Source organism: Tenrec ecaudatus, chromosome 9 (genome assembly GCF_050624435.1).
Source record: "Tenrec ecaudatus isolate mTenEca1 chromosome 9, mTenEca1.hap1, whole genome shotgun sequence".
NCBI lineage: Eukaryota > Metazoa > Chordata > Mammalia > Afrosoricida > Tenrecidae > Tenrec > Tenrec ecaudatus.
In genome coordinates, this window is record NC_134538.1 from 96636883 (window position 1) to 96660291 (window position 23409).

At 40.1% G+C, this 23409-nt stretch overlaps 1 protein-coding gene across 1 annotated transcript in view; it reads left to right on the top strand.

Moving 5' to 3' along the window:
* Positions 1–21816: 21816 nt before the first annotated feature.
* THSD7A (thrombospondin type 1 domain containing 7A) overlaps positions 21817–23409 on the top strand; it is a 301694-nt gene continuing 300101 nt past the window's right edge. The window contains exon 1 of the mRNA XM_075557342.1: positions 21817–21967. Within this exon, the coding sequence (XP_075413457.1) occupies positions 21817–21967 (151 nt within the window). The remainder of the gene's footprint in view (positions 21968–23409) is intronic.

Here is a 23409-nt window from a genome sequence, read left to right on the forward strand (position 1 = left end):
TTTCTTCAGGAACCTTGTTCTTTTGCACCGTCTCTAATACATAATACAGCTATACCCAAGCATTTGAGAAAGCAAACCTTGGATACTTCCTGGTTGTTGTGGGCCATTTACATTTTTTAAAACCTGTGCCAACTTTTTGACACACAAGGAAAAAGCCAGTTAATGTTGGAGAGCACAAGAAAGAAAAACAAAATCTAACAAAATAGCTCAGAATAATAGCTCATAATCACGTGTTGTTATTTCTTAGGTGCCGCTGAGTCAGCTCTGACTCAGAAGCAATCTTGCACCTGACAGAAGGAAACACTGCCCAGTCCAGTGCCGTCCTCACTCACACTATTGTTCGTCTGTTTGAGCCCATCGACGTGGCCACTGTGTTCATTCCACGAGTTAAAGACATTAAAGAACTAATGAGGCATTTGAGAATTAACTTATCGAAATGTCCATTTTATATACTGTAGAGATATAAATGTATAAAATAACTATGTATGTAACATATATACAACATATAAAATACCTCTCTTTATAATAAAAATGTAATAGAATATCTGAATAATATATAAGAGGACTAGTTTATAAAATAAATATATAATATATGTAAAATATAGAAAGCACCTGTCTAATTAGGTTTTTTGCCACGGCTCAAGCCAGTACTTTGAAGATTCATAATTGTGATTAGACAGTGAGAAGCTGGGATACCCTGCAGACATGATCTGATAAACAGTAGAGAAAGGGGGACGTTGCTGAGGTAAAAAGCAGTATGAAAGAGGGGGGGGGGGCTGCAAAGAATATTTGACTGGCCCTTAGCATTCTTCCAACTTGATGCACAGGGTAATATTTTCTTAGCCAATTTATTGGCACAGGTTCTTAAGCTTGAGCAGTCATGAACAGGGGACGGGATAAAATTCTGTGTGCATATTTAAACTATGTGACAGTCTGTTAGGAAAAAGTCAGTAGACAAGCGAAAGAGTCTTAAATAAAATATTTCATTTGTATGAGCTGCGTTCACTTTCAAAAGTTACTTTGGCTCAAGCCAAGTGAATTTCAAAGGAATATCAAGTAAGTATTGCAGGAAACAGAGAGGAACTGAGCATATTCCACAGGGCCCTGAAGGCTTTACAGCAGGTTCCTTGGGGTCCTGCGGGCCCTGGTTTGGATGTGCATTTTCTGCTAATTAAAAATAAAAATAAGATTTTTCCTCTGCCTAGGGAAGATCAGAGTCTCTCTGATGGCTTTGCCTGCCAGGCACACACATCTGAGGGTTTCTGGAGATTATAATGATGGAATGTATTGATCGTAGCTAACAAATGGCAAGGCGAAAATCAGTTGGTACTCCCCTTAATAATAAATGCCCAGGGATCCCCATAATTCCAAAACCCAACAGAATTAGATATACTAGCTCGGCAAGCAGCCAACACACTTGCCATACTAGGCAGGGTGTCATGGAAAACAGCAGCACTATAAAAAATTAATAGCTCCATGACTGAGAGACAGCAATCTAACCAGGAGGGTAAAACACTCTTGCAAAGACAAACACTGATTTACCTGCCCACTGTGGCTTCGCTGTGATTTACAGCTACTTGGGCTCAGATTCAAAGAAAAAGCAACAGAAGGAATCAGAGAGGATAAGAGTGTCCAGGCTCGAGTCCAGAAGTCAGAGATTTGCTTGAAAGCGGTTGGTCTGCATCCACTGTCTGAACTCAATGTGAGCCCCTTCCCTGACTCCTGTCCAAGGCAGCACCATACCCCATCACGTGACGATAGTTCAGAATAACTAGTCTCACTGTAATCACAAGGCAGGGGTGGGTGTTGATCACTGCAAGAGAAAGGGCGGAAGGACCATCTGCAGGGAGGGAGACCATTTCAGATCAGAACTATGCTGAGCTCCAAGGATGATCCAAGAAAGAGGTAGGCAGTTTATAAAAGGAAGAAAAGGGTGGGTTGCCCACTGAGATGATAGAGTGACCAAAATAAGAGATTCTCTGGTTAAGGTATCTGGGGATCTTCAAGGATGAGAGCGGGGAAGATCGGGAAGATCAAGCAGGAAGCTCTTAGTGACTTGTTTGAGATAGGCCTTTCCCTAGAACAAGAGGGTGGAGGGATTTCTTTAACAACTCTGCTCATAGGGCTCAGGTCGAATTAGTTTTCTGTTACATCATTCTGCGAAACTCATTCCACTTAAACAAGTTACAAGCCTGGGGAGAGCAAAGTCTCTGGATGGCACTTTATCCTATCTCTTTAGTTTATGTTGAGAAAGGCCAGCTTTCTACACCTGCAAGGAGTTCCAGTCTCAGAAACTTACTGGCCAGTTCCGCCCTGTCCCGTAAGGCTGCTATGAGCTGGCATTTAATTGATGGAAGTGGGTTTCGTTTTGTCTTTTAGTTTATGGTGAATTGTGCTGGCTCAATGATTGAGAGCAGGGCTGCTAACCTAAAGGCCGGAGGTTCGAACCCACCAGCCACTCCATGGGAGATAAACGTGGTGGCTTATCCCATAAAAATTTACAGCCTTGGAAACTCGTTCCTACTGGGGCCCTTTGAATCTGCATTGACGCAAGGTCAATGGTGTCTTAGTTTGTGCTGAAAAGAAAGGAAAATGGATTTTTATTGAGCAACTCTAATGTACAAATTCAAGTTGAAAAACTCTGAATCAGGACTGAGTGGGTTACTTGGCAACTGCAGTCTTAGATAATGACCCACTAGATGACTGGTAACACGCTTGCCTGTAAGTCAGTGCTCCTTGCTGCTGTCAGGTGCCTTCAAGAGACCCTACGTCCAATAGCACAGAACATTCTCTGGTGCTGAACCCTCCTCAGTCTTTGCTTCGTTCCAGCTTATTGCTGCCGTCGCTACGTCAATCCATGTCTAGTTTTCCACTGACTCTAGTTTACCAAGCACAAGGCCATCTCCAGAGACTGTTTTCTCTTGACAAACGACCTGCGAAAGTGAGATGAAGTCTGACGAGCCTCTCTTCTGAGGCACCTTCTGGCTGCAGTTTTTTCCCCACGCACATTTGTTTGTTCTTTGGCAGTAGGTGCTGCCAGCCCCGTGAGGCAAAGGCATCGGCTCTTCCATCTTCTTCTTTGTCTAGTTTTCAGATACCTGTGGGGCAACTGAAAATACGGCATGGCTTATCTTAGTTCGCATCGTGAAATCTTTGCTTTATCATACGTTAAAGGGGTCTTGTGCAGCAGGTCTGCTCAATGCAAAATGTCCTTTGATTTCTTGCTGTTGCTTCTATGGACATTGATTATAGACCCACGTAAATGAAATCCATGGGAACATCAATTGTCCTTTCATCTTGATGCTGCCTGTTGGTCCATTTGGGAGGATTTATGTCTTCTTTCTGTTGAGGTGTAATTCATGCTAAAGATTTAGTATTTGATCTTCTTTAATAACAGCTTCGTTGGCTTTCTCGACTCCCATAATTACCTTTTAATGGTTTTCTTGTAAGCTTGGGCTTAATCTTTGAAAATGATTAGAACACATTTCCTGGAGAGAAAGTGAGAGAGAGACTGACCCTTTGTGATGTTTAAGCTATTTTCACATACAAAATAATAGAAATTTTCATTAAGAAATAATAATCTAAGCCATCAAGGCTTAGGGGTACAAGTTAATACACCACTGAATGCAAGTGAAAGATATAATGCCTTTCTTAATAGAATAATTTTCTTAATAAGATTTGTATAACTACTAAATGTAATGGCAGATTTTTTTTCAAAGTAGTATAATTTTGTTTCCTTTCTGAGGGACTACTGCTTCTCATGTCCACTTGGGAGCTTTCCCACTTGCAAGTTCCAGGACAACTGAAACAGTCATCAGTGCCCTCGTGGAAATCGCCCGTAAGTGTGTAAGTGTGTAGCCAGCTTCCATCATCCATACGGCGGCATTCGGATTGACATTGGGACAAAGCACACCTGGTCCCAGCTATGACTCAGAGAGAAATGTGATCAAATTGTAAACGCGCCTTTTTAACATCACATCTTAATGGAAAACGGTGTCTGACAATACTGCATGAGGATATTATTCCCACGGAGTAAACACATTTTCTTGGCACCCCTTTCAAATGTAAAATTATGGTAATTCTGAAACTTGTAAATTAACCGTATCAATGTGATTTCAGTGTGTATCAGCAAAAGCCTAATCTGAACCATTTGTGGAGCATAGGAAAGCTATTTGTCATCATTTTTGATCATGGTGTACATGTGTTTTCACTGCAGCCTATTTGGGCTGTGTGCTTGGTTCAGGAAGGAGTCTTGGTGGCGCCGCTTGGAAGCACTCACCTGCTAAGGAAATGTTCAGTGGTTCAAGACCACTCCCTACACCCAGTGAGAAAAGTGTAGCTCTCGGGTTCCATAGAGATGTATGGAAACCCTGGGGGGTGTTTCCTATGTCCTTTTGGCTCTCTGTGATCCAAAGACAATTCACTGGGAGATACCCCCAATAGTATGGCATAAAGCAAGTCTATATTTAAGGATAAGAGGCAAGTCTCACTCTGAGACACATATTCATGGAGACACTGTCTAATAATACTACTGGGACAGTATGGCTCATGCGGCTTACAAGCTATGGAAGATAAAGCTCTCTCGGTGATGCTGTGGGTTGAGCACTGGGTTTTACTAACGTTAAGGCCGGCAGGTAAAACTCACCGGCTGCCCCAAGAAGAAAAAGGCTGTCTGCTTTCGGAAAAACGGACAAAAAGACAGCCTCACGAAAGCCAGACATGATTTCTACGAGTTGAAATCGGCTTAGTTAGCAGAGGGATTTGAAAAATTATATTCCTGTATGAATTAATGAAATTTAACTTGTGTGGTTTGCCAAAACATCCCAGGAAAAGGAATTAGTGAATTGTTTGTCCATTAAACTAATTTGGCTCAAATGCATCCAAAATACACATACACAACAAATTTTGTAAACAGAAGAATTCTATGACAGAAATCCTCCTGCTGCTCCTCACCTCTGCTTGCCTGTTTTGATTGGCAGGTAGAGAAGAAAGGGCATGCGCTGTGGGCGCTCCAGTAGCATTAGGCAGATAGAGGAGTGCAGAGGAAATGTGAGTCCCTCCTTCTCTACAAGCACAATACAATTCCTAGAGTCACTGTGACATCCAGGCTAACATGATTATCTCCGGGTCCTAGTGATTCCAAGCTGGGCTGTGAAAACGCAAGGTCAGCATTTCAAAACTGCCATCCACTTCTCGGGAGCAGGACTGGACTGCTTATCCCGTCCAAAGTGACCGCCTCGGGAAACTGAAGGGGATAGTTCTACCCTGTGCTGTCGTGTGGCTCTGAGCTGGGAGGGGCCCTGTAGCCCTGGGTTTTGAGTTTGTACCGTGTACCATATGTCTTGCTGTGGAGTTTGGGGCAGGTTCTGGCTCAGGGTTACCCTATGGAAGGACTTTTGTATTAAATTATTTAAATTATAGTAGGCTTCTGTTTTTGTTCTTTTTTAAAAAAAAGTTATATATATATTGTTGTACTTTGACAGTTTAAATATGCTTTTAAGTTATTTATCACTTTCTGTGATTCTTTTCATTCACTGAGGAGCCTTTTTATATTACTTAGTAGACCAGTAAGTAGTCCTGATTTCTAACTATTCTGACGAACAAGATGCTTACAACACTGTGTTGTTTGGTCCATCTTCTTATTCATAATATGGCCATATAGGGTTTTAATATGTAATTTGATGATGCCATCATTCTCGTGCTATGCCCCAAAGAAAAAAATGATCTAATTCATAAAGATACTGATAATTGAAGGTAGTAATACTGAAAAGTATAAGAAAGATGTTTTACAACAGAAGCAATTTAGAATGGTGTCATTAGAAGGAACCTCCTCATAAGACTGAGTATATACATATATGTGTTTGTGTGTATGTGTGTTTGAAGAGTCACATTACAGATGTTTGATACCGTTGTCTCTAATTATTGGTTTCACGGTGGCAAATACTTTAAAATTGACTACAGTAACTTGTTAGTGTTTTTATTTGTTCTTTCTATGAATGGAGAATTAATCATTTCCTAAAATCAGCCATAATACTTTGGGAATTTTTTTTAAACCCCTAGTCTGAAGTCCCATTAATGATTAGCACTTCAAAGGTGGTGCAGATGTAGCTTAGGTTAAGCAGCCCCTGACAACATGTAATTTTCTTTGGAGTTCTTAGTTGATGCCTGTAAATCAAATCATGTGATTCTCTTTATGACACATGTAATATAGTTCCCAAACCACCAACAAATTAGAAAAGAATGTCCCTAAGGGTTAAAATCTTTAGAGGAATTGTTTCTTAACTTTTTGTTGGCTGTGGACAGTAAGCAAACCTCTCCTCTGCTTAGAAGACACTATTTTGATAATGTACCAGCATCCTTGAAATGGTAGTCAGAATCAAAGCAGTCAGTTTCTCTGCTCACAAGATTTGCAGAAATCAGTTTCATGGACATGGAGAAATCTTTCAGTAAAAGAAAGACTACGTTTCTCATTTTTCCTTCCTAATCTCATTCCCTCCGTAGTTCATTCAGCCAAATTACTTACCACACTTTAAAATTATTCTTCTACAGATCAGAAACTACCTGTTGTTGTTTTTTTTTGTTGCCATATTCAACAGTCAGTTCTTAGACCTTATGCTTCTATAAAGAACTGATTGTTACTTCCTTATTCTTGTAGTAATTTTCATCAGAAAAACCACAATTACGTGGTTTTCCTTTCACATGGCCTTTACTCTCAATATTCTTTGTTTCACCACCTCCCATTCATGATCTCTCCAAACCAACCTAAACCAAACTCACTCACTGCCATTGAGTTGATTCTGATTCACAGAAACCCTATAAGACAGGGTAGAACTGCCTCTGTGGGTGTTTGAGACATGTGCTTCTTTCTGGGAATAGAAAACACATCTACCTCCACAGAGTAGATGATGATTTTGAATTGCTGACCTTGTGGTTAGCAGCCAAGCATGTATCCACTATGCCACCAAGATACCTTTTCTCGGTATTGGTATTGCAGTTGATAGTGCAGTTTCAGTCTAACAATTGGTATTGCAGTTTCAGTCTTCTCAGTCTCCCATCTCTACTCACTTACCAAGTAACGTTATTCAGGTCTATGGGTTTGATTCATATCTATTTGCAGATATGCAGACTTTAATCTTCCTCCCTAAACAGAAATTGAGATTAGTGAACCAAGGAAAAATAGCATGGTATGGAGACATTTAAAAAAATAACTGAGACAGTCTGTAGTAGGAGGAGAGGCACCCTTGCAGAAGAAATACTTTAAGAGAAACAAAATCAGTCACACACACATACGTAGAGAGAGAGAGGGGAGGATAGGCCTGGAGAGAGAGGGAGAGGGAGAGAGCGAGAGCGAGCGAGAGCGAGCGAGAGAGAGCTTTTCAGAAAATGGCTCACAAAGTTGTTGAAGCTGGCAAGTTGTTCAGTCTGGTTCCCCACAGGCTGTTGGCAGCAGAGGCAGATGAATCCAGGGTCAGCAGCTCAGATGGCAGCTCAGATGGCAGGTAAGATGGCAGCTCAGATGGCAGGCTGCTGCTGGTTCTTGGGGTTGGCAGGCAATGTGACAGGTTGTTGGCTCAAGTACAAAGAACCAGAAGTTGATGATCCAGATACATGATCCAGACCTAGAGAAAGAAACACAAAAAGCTCTTCCACAGCATCCATTTATATAGGAAGCAGGTCACAGCGCCAAAGAAACTTTGTCAGTCATATCAAGGCTGTGACCTGAGTAAGGGAATTGCAGGCCCCAAGAACCCTCTTAGAACTGATTATCTGCGCAGCTGTTCTCATTATAGAAGGTATTACACTGTACAAGGGCACATCATGGGGTAACTGGCCTTATTTGGCAAGACAATGAAAATCCTGATGAATTTGAGTTGACACATAACCATCATAATTGATAAGCATTTTAGATAAAGAAAATAACCTACTAAAAAGTGCTAAATTAAAGGAGCACCGAGAGAAACGCTAATAAGGTTCCTGTAATTGTTAGGGACCACCAAGCCAGTTCCCACTCACAGCGACCCTGTGGACAGCAGACTGAACCATGAGTCCTCACAATGAGTCTTTGTTTGAGCCACTTGTTGCAGCCACTGTGTCAATCCGTCTTGTTGCAGGTCTTCGTAATTTTTGCTGTCTGTTTACTCTACCAAGTATGAAGTCCTCTCAGGACTGGTCTCTCCTGACAAAGAACGTGAGACCCAGTCTCACCGTCCTCGCCGCTAAGGAGCACAGGTAGATGGATGTAAACTAAAATGGTCTTGTAGACTTATTAAAGATTTTGGTCTTTGTTCTTGAAGTTTTATCAGATAGAGTTCAGGAGGGCAGGTAATAGATTATCTCAGTGGCCAGATGAGAAATAATAATAGTATCTGTTAGGGTGGTGGCAGTGGAAATGAAATGAGGGGTGTGGCAGTTTACTTAGAACTAGAGGTCAGGAAGAAATGTATGTCAAGGTCTGTTTGGTCTCCAGCTTGTAAAATTCTGCATATGAGGGTGCTTTCCAATGTAATGGAAAGCTCTGGAAGATCAATTTGCTTATTGACTTTGAGACAGCCAGTATGAGATATGAAGAAGGAAAATGTATTGATGCATATGATTATAAATAAAATTATGATTCATGGGTAACTAGATGATAATTAAGTTGGGGGCATAAGGGAAATGGCCTAGAGTCTAGTTTAGACTCCAGACAAAGAAATGCAAAAAGGCCAGACGATCTCTAACATTTAGTGGCTTAGGAACAAAAGAACAAAGCTGACCAGCTACCAGAGAATTAAGTGTAAAGCAAGACACTGCGGCAAATGTGTTGTAGAGGCTAATCTGCAATGTAAAAAGCTGACGATGGTCAAGTAGCAAGAGGACTGGAGTATATTGGATTTAATGGTCTACATGCCAGCAGCCAACCCAGCACGCTGACAAACAAAAAAAGCCACTGACATATAAAATTTAAAAGAAGAGAAAAAAAAAAGAAAAAAAAAACAAAACAAAAAGACAGCACCCCCCCCCCAAAAAAAAAAGCAACCTGTTAGTAATTTGAGGTCTTTTTGTTGACCTTTAGGAGTGTTTTCTGGACGAGTCTGATGGGGTGCCAATTCTTGGCCACAAAGTCCATCCTTTATACTCCCTTAGGGCCTCCTTGCTCTGCTTCCTCCGCCACTCCATTACACACCCCCAGTTTTTGCCTCAGTGTGGTGGGGTCAGCTCAGTTGCACATCCCCCACTGTGTCTCAGGTGCTGTGCCGGGTAGGGCCAGTGCAGGGATGTTGCATCTCGCTGTGGGCCCGCTGTATAGTCCTCTCTGTACAATGGGCCCTTCGAGCTGGGCTATCGTCCTCTGAGCTTGGTGGGCCCAGGTGTGCTCCGCTCCATTCTTCCTCCTTCCTTTGCTTCAGCTTCCTTCTGGGTGTGGTATGGTAGGTCAGTACCTTTCCCACACCAGACGATCTATTTTCATTTTCTGTGGTACTCCCTTTTGATTGTGGGGGTCGGGCTAATTCTGGATGGGGCTGGCGTATGGTCTAGTCTCTTTGTGTAATCCTCCGCGCTTCAGGTTGCCCTCCTGGTTTGGCGTGTCATGGTGGGGTCTTTATGCACATTCTAGTTCTGTGGGGACACAACCAATACTCTCCCCTGGGTGGGTTAGTCCCTGTTCCCCCATGCCATCCACTCGGTTTCTCCCCACCTAGCTTCTCCCTCCACCTGCCCCCTTCCCCTTCTTTATGCTGGGCTCTCATGTCCCTCCCTAGGTGTGGCCTGCCCTCCCTCCAACTATCTATGCTTCCACCCGTTTATTGCGAGATAGATGTTTATTCCTCTATTCCTGGCATGCTGATTGTACTAACCTCAGGGGACTCATATTATACCTGTCCTTTTGAGTTTGGCTTACCTCATTTAACATAATTCCTTCCAGCTCTTCCCACGAAACAACGTGTTTCATGTGCTCGTCCGTGCTTTTCCGTGCTGCATAGTACTCCATTGTGTGTATGTGCCAAAGTTTACTAATCCACTCATCTATTGATGGAAACTTTGGCTGCTTCCAAGTCTTTATGATTGTGAATTGTTCCGCAATAAGCATTGGAGCGCAGATGACTGGTCGTGTTTTATTTGCTGCTTCCACTGGGTATATGCCCAATAGAGGGATGGCTGGGTTATAAGGTAGATCAATTTCCATTTTCTTTAAGTATTGCCAGATTTCTTTCCACAGTGACTGTGCAAATCTACATGACCACCAGCAGTGGAGGAGGGTTCCTACTTCACCACAGCCCCTCCAACACTTGTTGCTCTCTGATTTGCTGATTTGGGCTAGCCTCAGGGGTGTTAGGTGGTATCTCATGGTTGTTTTGATTTGCATTTCTCTTATGACTAAGGACCTGGAACACTTTCTCATATGCTTATTGGCCATATGGGTCTCTGCCCTAGTGAAAGTTCTTTTCAGTTCTCTGCTCGCTTCCTTAGGGGTTTAAGTGTTTTCCTCTTTTTGCGGGTCATGATGGTGTTGTCGATTTTAGTAACGAGCCCTTTGTCTGATGTGTCATTACTAAGAATTCTCTCTCAGTCTGTGGGTTGACTTGTCACCCTCTTGGTGAAGTCTATCGAGGTGCACAGGTGCTTTATTCTTATTAAATCCCATTTGTCGATTTCCAGTTCACCTCTATGTGTACCCTTCCCTATTGCAGTGAGTCTATGGGTTCCCTGGGCCAGTGCTCTGAGGTTAGTCCCAATTCCCTCCTTGATGGTCCTGATGGTTTGGGGTTTAACTTCTAGGTCTGTGATCTACCTTGGGTTTATTCTTGTCCATGGGGTGAGGTAAACGTCTTGTTTCATCATTCTACATGTGGATATCCATTGTTTCCAGCACCACTTGTTAAATAGGGCATCCACTTCCCACTTGATGGTTTTGGGACCCTTGTTGAAGATCATTTGTTTATATGCTGATGATTTTACTCTTGGGCTTTCTATTCTTTTCCACTGGTCTGAGTGTCTGTCGGTGTGCCAGTACCATGCTGTTTTGACCACTGTAGCTGTGTAATAGGCATTAAAATCGGGTAGGACGAGACCTCCAACTTTGTCCTTCTTCTTGAGGAGTTCTCTGCTAATTCTGGGTTTCTTCCCTCTCCGTATGAAATTGGTGGTCAGTTTTTCCAATTCTTTGAAGAAGGCTGATGGTATTTGAATTGGTATAGCATTGAACTTGTAGAGTGCTTTAGGTAGGACTGTCATCTGTACTATGTTGAGCCTTCCAATCCACGAGCAGGGGATGTTCTTCCATTTGTGGAGGTCGCTTTTGGTTTCCTGTAGTAGGGTCTTATAGTTTTCCTTGTATAGGTCTTTAGTATTTTTTGTTAAATATATTCCTAGGTATTTCAGTTTGTTCTTAGCTACTGTGAAGGGTACTTCCTTCTTAATCCCCTCTTCCATGGTCCTGTCTGATGTGTATAGAAAACCTACCGACTGCTGTTTATTGATCTTGTATCCTGCCACTCTTCCATATTCCTCTATCGCTGTAAGTACTCCAGCTGTATAGCTGTTGGGGTTTTCAATGTACAGGATCATGTCGTCTGCAAATAGTGATAGTTTCACCTCCTCCTTTCCCATTTGGATCTCTTTGATGTCCTTTTGCTGCCTTATGTTGTTAGTCAGAACCTTCAAAACGATGGAAAATGTGTTTTTTAATTGACTAGAGAAACTGGTATGGTTTTCAGAATTTATTTGTTGGTATTAAGTATGAATGTATAATGATAACAATCTAGCCTTATTTTTCCCATCAATTCTGATAATCTCTAGGGTAGATATTGAAAAAGTAGATAGGATTGTTTGTACTCCTAATGAAATGATTGGCCAAGATATCAAAGATAAATAAGGGAAAAATGAATAAATAAACGAAGTAATTCAATTCAATGTTCTTGTTCAGTTGAAATAGAAATTATAATGGGAGAAGTTAAAGAATTGGAAAATAAGGGACATTCATTCAGAAAGCGGGAGACTTGAATGTTGATTTTGGATGAGAATTGGTTTGTAGTAGAAGGTGTGACTCGAAGTGCTTAGAAGAGGTAGATTCTATTCTCCGAGATGGAAGTGAATGGAATTGTCACTCAATTAACCTTAGCAAAACTGAAAGAAAAATGCAGAAGCTAGAATCAGCTTTATAGTGAATTGTCAGATATATAAATACAGTTGAGACCGTTCCATCCCCACACCTAAAAAAAATTGCACAAGGGGAAATAAGAGCCTACGCCAAACATTTTGGTTTTTGTTTACTAAGGTATGTTATTACCTATTATGGTAAGCGTTTGGCTGCTAAGCCGCTTCAGCAGCTCCAACGGAAGTGAAGTCATCTGCTCCTTCAAGATCAGGGTGGGAAAAATATGGCGCAGTTCTGTTCCCTCACGTGGCAGCTAACAGCAGAGCTGTTTAACATAAATAGTCTGTTTTTATCCCTATTTTCCACAAGGTTTCTTGCCGTCAAGTCAGTGCTGACTCATACTGACCTTATGCACAAAAGAAGACAAAGTTGCCTGGTCCTGTGTCATCCTCACAATCATTTTTGTCTTTAATGTTATATATTAAGGTTTGGTTACTTAATTCTTGTACAAGATTCAATAGTATATTGCAGTTCCCTAAAGAATCATTTCCAAGGTATGTTATTCTCAACTAAGTCCTAATAAAATGTAATATTTTATTGTATTCGCATACTCAACAATTCTGAAACTGTTGTATTTCAGTCAGTCTTATGATATTCAGAGTGACAGTTTATCATCAGTCATTGCTGGACTTTTTGTTTTAAAGTTTGATTAGAAGTTCAAGTATCTTGTAGGGAGCAGCCATCATTTTCACACTTGTATTAAAGAACTCTAACGAGGGCTTCTAGTGCTTTGTTCCTCTCAATTCAATACTTGTTCTGTGTATAGAATTCATATAACGATTGGTTCATGGTTCAAAGATACCTCTAATTAAGTGAGAATCTAATGTATTCTGGATCTGTTTTGTTTTCAGCCCAAGTCTGTGTCTGTTGCCAATTATAAATTCTAGTTTCACTGTGAGAAAATGTCCTCTTCTTTCACTGCACTAAATACAGGGAATGCCTTTAACTGAGACTTCTCGAATCTTCCAGCTCACTCTTCTTTCAAACATCATATAAACTCTATGGAATATGTTAACTTTCTGCCTTTCAGTAGGCCCTATTGTCCACATAACACTTTCTGGGTGCCTGTGGCATCAAAGAGGAAGAGACAAAGTCCCGTTAAAGAGCACATTATGCATTTGCATTTTAATTGTAATATTCTTCAATAAATTTATTAAGCACTTACTACACCTAAGACCTATGGCTGGCACAGTTTTAGTGCATAGTAGTACGTTTCGTGAACATTTAAAAAATGCAAATGCCTTCACACAGGAAACATATTCTCAATTTGGGTAGAAAGAGGCCATTATAATGACTACAGGCACTTCAGACAGTGAATCCACACTGACCCAGTTTCTAAACCTGTTGCTCCCACTTACTATTGTGGAGCTCTGAGATTCATAATTCAAAGTAGAAGTGATATGTACAATGTATGGTGGAATGTGCGTAGGTGTATGGGAGGGTGGGGCAGGGGGGATACTTTGAGGTCATCTCTGACATTTTGCATATGTGCTCCTTTGTCTGTAATTAAGCAAATTAAGATCATGTTTGTGAGGGTTTTCTAGCCTCTTAGGCTTTAAGCTTGAGCTTTGCCGAGTGCTGCCTTGGGAAGGATGAGCCGGAGTGAGAGACTTACAGAGGGCTGTTCATGCCCCCAGGAAAAGAGACTAGCTGAGTGATGTGTGTGGTTATCCCTGAACAGAACCATGTAGCTTTGATCCTATTTCTTTAGAGACTTATTATTTAATAGTTTCTTCTTCAGAAGGTTTCCAGAAGGTGGAGCAAATGCATGATTACAAAGTTCTGCCTAAAGACGCTAAGGAAAGTTACACTGAGCTAACCTCGCAAAAGAGGGAAGAAGTTTGGGGATGCAAAAGATGTCAGCAGACAGAATCTTGATAATGATGATGATGATGATGAATGTGTTGAGTATTTAGCATAAGCCAGACAGTGTTCTAAATATCATAGATATATTGAGATACTTAGTTATCACCAAGAACATATGTGATAGGTACTCATATTATCCCCCTTTGCAGATGAAGTTAAAGCACAATGGATTATTTAATTTACTTAGGCAGAATTCTATGATGCCCTGGTACCTAGTTATTCAATCAAGCAATTAGTCTAGGTATGTTATAAAAGTATATTGATTATAGCGTTAGATGCACTCAAGTTGACCTTGGAAGTCTTGGTGATGTAGTGGTTATACTTTGGGCTGTGATCCACGTGGTTGGCAATTCGAAACCACCAACAGCTCTGTGGGAGAGAGACTGGGATTCTACTCCTGTCAACAGTCAGTTATAGTCTCAGAATCCCCTCGGGGGTCACTGTGAGTCCACAGTCGATGGCTGTGATTTTTTTTAAGTTGAATTTAAGGAACTGAGATTCAATGTAATCACATGAATCCTTTAAAAGTCATGAGTTTATTATTATTATTAGCTGGCTAGGCTAGTGGCAGAAGAGGGAGTCGTCAGTGATTCAAAGCATCGCAAGGGTATGATGTGCCATCCCTGGTTGGATCCTGAGAAAGACTTGAAAGAAGCCTCTAGGAGCTGAGAGTAACCCCTGTTGGCAACCAGCAAGAACACAACGAGCATAGTCCTAAAACAGCAAGGATCTAGGTTCGGTCAACTAGATGAGCTTAGTAGTAGATTTGCCCCTAGAGCCTAAAGAACTCAGTCTAGCTGACACCTTGGGAGTCACCTTGTGAGCAGCGAATCCAGCCATGCTCTAGTGAACTTCTATCCTGCAGAAATATGTATAGAGTCACAAAATAACTGAGCAGCAATGCTAACTACAAACCCAGAAACTATGGCAGCAGACCCTATTCTCTTCCTTGTGATGGTCTAAGAAGTAGATGATAAACTAAAACTCCACTGACATCAAGTCATTTCTGATCCATAGTAATTGCCATATAGTTTTCCAAGGCTGTAAATCTATAAAGGCATCTTATATTTCTCCTATGGAGTGGCTGGTGGGTGTGAACTGTGGACCTTTCACTCTGTAATGTCATACTTACCCTACAGCACCACCAGGGCTCCTTAGAGGATAGACTGAGACACTGGAAATAGATCTTAGGCACAGAAAAGACATTCTCCAAAGAGCTGAGAATTGTGGGTAGAGTTGACGCACAAAGGCACTAAAAAGCAGTCAAGAAGTTGACATGAGAAGTCATCTACAGGTGTACTGGGAAAGGGGGCAATTCCGGTGTGCCTAGGTTTTGAGATTAAGAGAAATTGAACTAGAGACAATTTGATTAAGAAATTGGATTCTTCTACAGCCCATTATTATCACAGGAGTCAGCCTCAGGGAATGAAGTTTGTTACAGCCTGTCTGGTTTCTAAGCATTTGAGAAGTAGATAAAAAAAGAGCATGAATGTGAGCATTTGAGCCCTAAGACTCAGAATGTGGCTTGAGGAGCAGCAGCAGCATCTACATCACCTGGGAGCTTGTTAGAATGCCAAGTGTAGAGTTCTAGCTTAGACTTCCTTAGTTGGAATCTGCATTGTAACTAGATCCCAGATGGTTCGTTTGCACATTGAAGTTCAGACGTACTGAACTTGGGGGAAAAGATAATAAAAAAAATCAGTTTCTGCATAACAACTTGAGTGTCAAATCCCAAGTAGAATGTAACTGAAGAAAAACAAAACAAAACGAGATGACAAAGGAATTTGAATTAATTTTTCTTTTAAATGGCCTTCAAATGAATTGTAATGATATATGTAGCTTACATAAACACTTTCAGAAATTCAAGTGAATTAAAGAACTAAGAAAAAAATAAATCTTATTTAGTAACCCATGCATGTGACTCTTCAAACGATTTGCAAACGTCTTTAAAAGGATCTGCATATTGAAAATATGTATATTGCTTCAACTGAATTATATATGAAAGCCTTCATGATATATTTACAATATGTTGCCTGTCCTGATGGACCGTGGTGTGCAACATCTCACACCATTTTGCTTTGTGAACATTATGAAAAGTATGCATATCTCAAAGATTGCAAATTGAGCCCTAGTGAAAGTATGATTTCCAATTCCACAAATGTACTCTTAAGAGTCTGTATGTTACTAGAGAAACTAGATGAGCCCCATCAGGGTCCACAGTAGTTGGACCTTGACAGACAGAGAGAAAAATGTGGATCAGAACCTCACATTTCTAAAACAAAAACCAAAAAAAGATATCAAAAACAAAAAACTCCAGACTTACTGGACTGGCAAATATTAGAGGACTCCAAGGAACTATCGCCCTGAGATGCTCTTCATACCACGTACTGAAACCAACTCTTGAGGTTGCCTTGGAGCTAAAAACAGATCGACTCACAAAATAATGAATGTCATCTAAATGTATTGTGCTTATTTTAAATATTATCTATCAATGATAACAGAGAGTCATCATTTGCTGAAAAAAAAAAAAGATGAGAATGTCAGGGTGCAGAGAAACTCGAACTAAAAACAAAGTTGATTCCAACCCCATAGTGAACCTTTAGAACACAGTAGAACTGCCCCCCCCCATGGGTTTCTGGGACCTTGGGGAGTAGAAAGCCTCCTCTTTCTCCTGCAGAGGAACTGGTGGTTTCAAACTGCTGACCTTGGCAATAGAATTGCCAGAAAAGAAATAATGAGCATTTCACACATGGTGAAGATTGTAACTTGAAGAAGTTATGTAGAAATCATTGAATGGGAACCTAAACTGCTGTGAAATCTTCCCCAAAAGCACACACACACATATATATATATATATATATATATATTTAGGTCCATGTCTTACAAGAGCTACAAAAAGGGTTTTAAAAATACGGGTTAGTTTTTAAGAGCTTATAAAATATAATTAGTATTAAAATGTTTAATTCTGTTGCTTTAAAGGAGATCTTGCAAATAACCTACACACATACATTTAAATACAAGCAGTTCTTTAAAATCTGTATTTTTTTCCCCTGAGCTGTATCTGGAATTGCTTGTAGATGAAGTCTGTTGTATTTCTGCCAAACTGGGAGCAACAGTGAATACTCTATTAGATAAGGCACTGGGAGCAAGCAGGCATGAAATTCTGGGCACAAGAGTCCCAGCATGAGATTGCCATTCAGATACAAATAAAGCACGGTTTTCTGAAATGACTGTGAGAGGTGACTCAGATTGTCACTTACTTTCAGGAAGGAGATGTGTAAAGGAGCACAGCAAGCAACAAACACACTAAAGCTCCACTCTGGGCCATCAGATATTTTTGAATAAATACCTTAAGCAAACGTCACTTCACGAGTGAAATTCCTACTATTGAAATAAGCATCAAGCGGTTAAAGTTGTCCTCATGGAAACTACGATATGTATTAATTAGTTAATCAAGACACTAATCTCTGTGTGCATCTTCAATATCTCGTTTCTTAGCAGTATCTTCAACTCCTTTTCATAGGAAAACATAAACGCAGAATTGAAAACAATCTCAACTACTTTCTGAAAATGTCAGAACTGCTTTCTGCTTGTGTCACCGAGCAGCTGTAAAGTTTGAAATGAGGGTTCTCAACTCCGGTTTGCACTATTACCGTGGAAAAAAACAGTCTATTGTTTAATCCCCTTCCCTCTGGTTTCCCCACAAGCTGGAGATCTGCCCGACTCGATCTCACAGGTGGCATGTGTGTAAGCTCATCGACAATCAGTAGACCATGCTGGTGAAACAGTGGCTCATATCGTTAGCGTGTTCTGTGCCCCGTGATTACTTAGAAAATAATTACACTCTTAAAATCGAAACTCTTCGAACCCCACAATTAAAATTAATACAGCTATTTTATAAAATTTTATAAAATTAACACAGCTATTTTATTAAATTGCCTATCAACACTATCGATAAAATTTCAAGAATATTTTTCCAAATGACATACCAGGCTCTGCCTCTGCTTCTTGAGGAGGTTTTTTCTCCTTCTTTGGGTTTTGGCTAAGTTGAGACTAGAGATGTTGTGGCAGAGCAGCCCTCTCTGTGTTCACCTTTAATGCCTTGCCCTCACTTTTCTGTCAGTGGAACTTGAAATCGCTTGTTTAGCACAGTCTATTTAGATGAGATCCAAGAGGTCAGCTAAGTGCTGTCACATTTGGGTTTCCTGCTGCAGGACCAGGCAGTGCTTCCTTCTGTCACCCGTGGGGCTGCTGTGAGTCAGAACTGAGTGGACAGCACCCAACAACAGCCGGAAGAAAGGGTGTCACCCTTAAGAAGTGCAAAACCAGTACAGTCTGTAATTAAGTAGAAGATTGAAGTGAAAAAAATATGTATGCTAAATACTACTTTTATGTATTTAGAAATAATTTAATTGTAATTAATTAAGAAATTTAATTGTAAAAATAGATAACACATAATTTTCCATTTCAATATTTTTCTTGCAAGAACAATTACATTAATCATATGTATACCCAATCCCATTAATAGTTCCTAAGTTTCTTATGCCCATAACAAAATGTAATTTAAAATGAAGAAAGTTGTGCATCAGGGTAGTAGCCTCTCACTATAATTATTCTCTATATTTGATGAGAAAATGATTAGATAAACTGGATTCTGTGAAGAAGAATGTGGCATCAGGGTTGGAAGAAGGTTTATTAACAACATGCAATATGCAGAAGATATAACCTTGCTTGAGGAAAGTGAGATAGATTTGACATACTTGCTGGTGAAGATTCAGGGTTGCAGCTTCAGTGTGGATTACAACTCAAAGCAAAGAAGATGAAAATCCTCACAACTGTACCAATAAATAACTATGATAAACGGAGAAGGAGAAGAGATTGAAGTTGTCAATGGTTTCATCTTGCTTGGATCCACAGTCAATGCTCATGGAAACAGCAGTCAAGAGATTAAATAACACATTACATTGGGTAAGTCTGCTACATAGATCTCTTTAAAGTGTTGAAAACAAGAATGTTACTTTGAGAATGAAGGTGTGCCTGCCCCAAGCCATGGTATTTTCATTTGCCTCGTATGCACGTGGACGTTGGATGCTGAATAAGGAAAATGAAGGAAGATTTCATGCATGGTGTCGGTGAAGTATAGAAAAAGTGACATGGACTGCTACATGAACAAATAAGTATGTCTTGGGGGAAAAGTGCAGCCACTTTTTAAGGTTTACCGCACGTTCTTTGGACAGACACGTTGTCAGGAGAGACGAGTCACCTGAAAAGGACATGATCGGTAGAGGAGCAGGGAAAAGAGGCAGATCCTTGACAGTGGCTGGGACAGGGGATCTGATGTCAGAACCAATGTGCAGGGTGCAGGACCCAGCTGTGTTTTGTTCTTTTTCTAACTCATAACTCTGGGTCAGAACTGGCTCTGGCACTGAACAGCAACCCATCAGAACCCCAGCGCAGTGTTATTGAAGACAAGGACTTCCCCTCACTTGAAGTGCCCCTTGCCTCGACCAGCCACAAACTCTGATATGTGTACGTTATCTATTCTAGGCATCTCTTATACATGAGATACGACAATATTTGTCCTTTTGTGTTTCTCATCTTGCACTCAGCAAACATTTTTAAGGTTCATTCATGTTGCAGCATGAGGCACAAATAAATTTCCAGCTGCGAGTATCTTGATCGCATTCTCTTTGTCTGCCCATCTATAGGTGGACATTTGGGCTGTGTCTGCTTTGAGGTTATTATGAGTAATTCTTAAATTTTCGGATAACTTCTGTTTTTATGATTTTTTTAACTTATAGTCTAAGCATTACATAATCTTAATAACACAAACCTAAAAATACCAAATGGAAAATTAATAATGAATGCTAAGGAAATAGCCGGTCATTCTGGAAGATATTAAGTTCAATGGGTATTTTCTACCAGAAAGGAATTTTCTAGTGTGTTTTTACCTAGTTTTATCAAAGAAAAGTCATCAAATAAACATCATCTAAAGAGAGAGACGTTAGGACAATAGGAGTTTACTTTCACTCTAGAGTGTCTGCATATCCTTCATTTTCTCTTTTTGATGACTCTGAGGCATGATTAAAAATAGTAATAAGTCAATATCTTTAAAGAATGAGGCTAGAGCACATAGGTAGAGGTTAGGATTCCCTGCCTCAAGGTCAGTGTCTGGCTAATCTAAATACAGAAGTCAGACTATCTTATTAGTATGGCAGGAACTCATTTATCTTCTTGCTGTAAATCTGCTGTATTGGGCATTTCTAGCTCTTAATTAGTTATCTGCCTCTTGGCAATGTTAAGTTATATTGTCATTATCAATGTGAAACAAACCAAACAAAAAGTTACATTTAAAGGTACCCACATGCAAATATATTTAAAATCGCATTTATAGAATATAAACTAAGACTACATAGCTGTTCCCAAACCGGATCTGATTCTACAGTTCTAGGAAGCTATTTAAAATTATCAGAACTTCTAATTTCTATAATTAATATTGCTCTCTCTGCATATATTACCATTTCTGAAATCAACTATTTCCCTAATCTGTGCATTCTCTTTCAGTGTTGGATGATTTCCAATTTGAAGTGTCGTTTGGACTTAAATAGAATCATCACAGAGCAGCTCTGTGATACATTGAGGAATAAAGGTGTCTTTGGAGAAAGAACTTCCACAGCAAATTAACATGAAGTAATTTATCCTGAGTGTGGAATAATTTGCAGTCTTTCTTCTGTGTGGTTGTGGGAATTGCTACTTTATGCTGAGTTGGGGGACTTGCCTGGCTACTTGCAATTTTGTCACATCTGTCAGCTGTAGCTAAATGGAATATATAGGAAGAGGTGATGTTCCATAGATTTGGGACATCCCCTCGAGGTTCTTGTCTCCTTGCAGCAGTGAATAAATTATGTGGACGATGAAATGAATACAGTATTGCTGCGTTTTGTTGATTTGCTCACTCTTGCAATTTGAAAGAAAGGAAATAACTCCTCACCATCTACTATTTCAATTTCCCTCTGCACAGAAACACCCATCTACCATCATCCTAATCTTTGATCCGCTAATCAGTCCAATGTTTTTGACTCAGATTATTATTGTTCTGGTTTATTATTTAATATGTCAATATCATATAGATAAAGAATTCTATCATATCCAGATACATGCTTGCACTCATTTTGAATTATAATAGAGTTAGATGAAATAAGTAGATCCTTAGGCCTTACCAGTCATGTGAGCAATCCACAATGTGAAGTTGTAGAGTCTATCAAAGCCCAATATAGTGTTTTTGATTCCACATTAAGGGGAGTCCACAGTTCCCAGAACAACCTGGTGAATTTGTAAAATGGATATATAGTTGAAACGCCAGGTAACAGAAACTAAAATTAGTAACTCATCTACAATTTAGTTTACAATTAGTAGTTTACAGAAAGCTGGTAATAGGCACCGCCTATTTACAGGCACTTGATTGGAGTTATTGTTAGTGGCAGAACTTAACTCAATTCCTATGGAGGCAGTTAAGTGTGGAAACGAGGTGACCGTCAATATGCTCATCCTACTGTGCAGGTTCCTAAATTACCAACAAAAAGATTTTAGCAGATAGGGGAAACTTAAAAATCCCCCTGCCTCTCATCATGAGTTTTTGCGAAGATAAATGAGAAGACATTTGAGGGCAGTCTATAGTCTATGATGCATCAATTACAATTAGTATTACTATTTGGGGGGCAATAGCCAGCTTACTTCAACATATCTTTTTTTGAAGACCCAATTAATTGCATACTAGAAAATTTCTCTCACAATCAGAAAAGACTTTGGAATCCATGGAGGTGGCATTCTTGCTACAAGAGAAAGGCCCCACACCAAGACGGAATGACGCAGTGACTGCAGCTATGGCCCCAAGCATAAGGCTAATTGTGAGCATGGTACCGGACCTGGCAGTGGTTCGTTCTGTCGTCCAGAGGGCCACTACAAGTCAGAAACCACTCAACAGCACCTAACAAAAATTCATAGAATGATAATGAATTTCCTTAGTATTTGAAAGTTGGATAGCTCACACAAAAGCCTTATTTTCCCACCTTTCTTTAACTTTAATGGTGTGTCCATATCCTCTTGGAACATAATCATTCGAATTGAAAAGTCACAGTGCAGTATAGATAAGAGATTTCGCTCCACTTATATTACTACTGACTCTTTTTGGTGGGTCCTTTGTGCTACTTGTCTTATCCATTTAGGAATATGAGTTCAAAAACCCAGTTATAAGATGCATGAGTTTGACATTTGACTTCCATAATCATTTTTATTTCCTTCTCTTTCCATGCTACCTAGGGATTTCTTTTTAAAGAAGCCCTTTCCAATTTCAGAACTTATTGGACTGTTCTTCCTAACACAGAATATAATTTACTTCCTGTATTTTTCACCTATTAGTTTTAATCGAAATATTAATGGAGTCATATAAGAGGTCTTTTGTTTTTCCCCCATAGGGTAAACTTTAAAGCCACACCCCATCCCTGGAACAATTCACCTTCATTTCTGTTTTTAGCTACTGCCTAGCTTCTGAGTCATAATTTGCAACTGCCTAGTGAACACCTTTCGATCCTTCCACCACAGTCCACCGAAGGCAACATGCTCTACCGCTCTGCTAGCTAGGGGCTAGCCTCTGCATTCATCAGATTACTCAGCCTAGAGATATGGAGTTTTCCTTAACTCCTTTCTTATCTCATCCCCTAAACCCATCCAATGAGTGTCACCCCTGCAGTGAAACGGATTTCATACCTTCATTGTAATTTCTCATGTTGCTACCCTCAGGCTCCATTACGCGGGTTCCAGTTCATAGTGAATCTAATGTACAACACAATCGAACAGTGCCTGGCCCTTTGTCAACTCCACAGTCATTGTTGTTTGACCCCATTTTATGAAATGCCATGTGTAAGTTAACATGTTCAGTGACTACACTGTAAATGTTATCTGTTATTTCATGACAATAGTCATTCCAATGATTTATGCCTCCCCTTTTGAAGAAATATGGTTGTTTTCTGCTTAAATGTTGTTTTATTTTAATGCCCAACCTTTCAGTCATATAGAGTATAAAAATCACAAAGGTTATCTAAATCATTCAATCCAATTAAGTAAAAAGAAAAATTAAACATATTCAAGCTCATTGTCAAGAGTCTAACTCTAATTCACAGAGCAAACTGCCCCACAGTGCTGTAAAAAGCTGTAGCCTGTGCAGGAGCTGCCTGTTACCTATTTCTCCCACGGAGCCATTGATGTGTTTAAACTACTGACCTTTATGATGAAAAATCCAAACCAAACTCACTGCTGTGAGTCAATTCTGATTCATAGTGATCCTCTACGAGAAGTCAGAACTACCTTGTGAGTTTCTAAGACGAAGTCCTTCTGGGAAACTTTCTCCA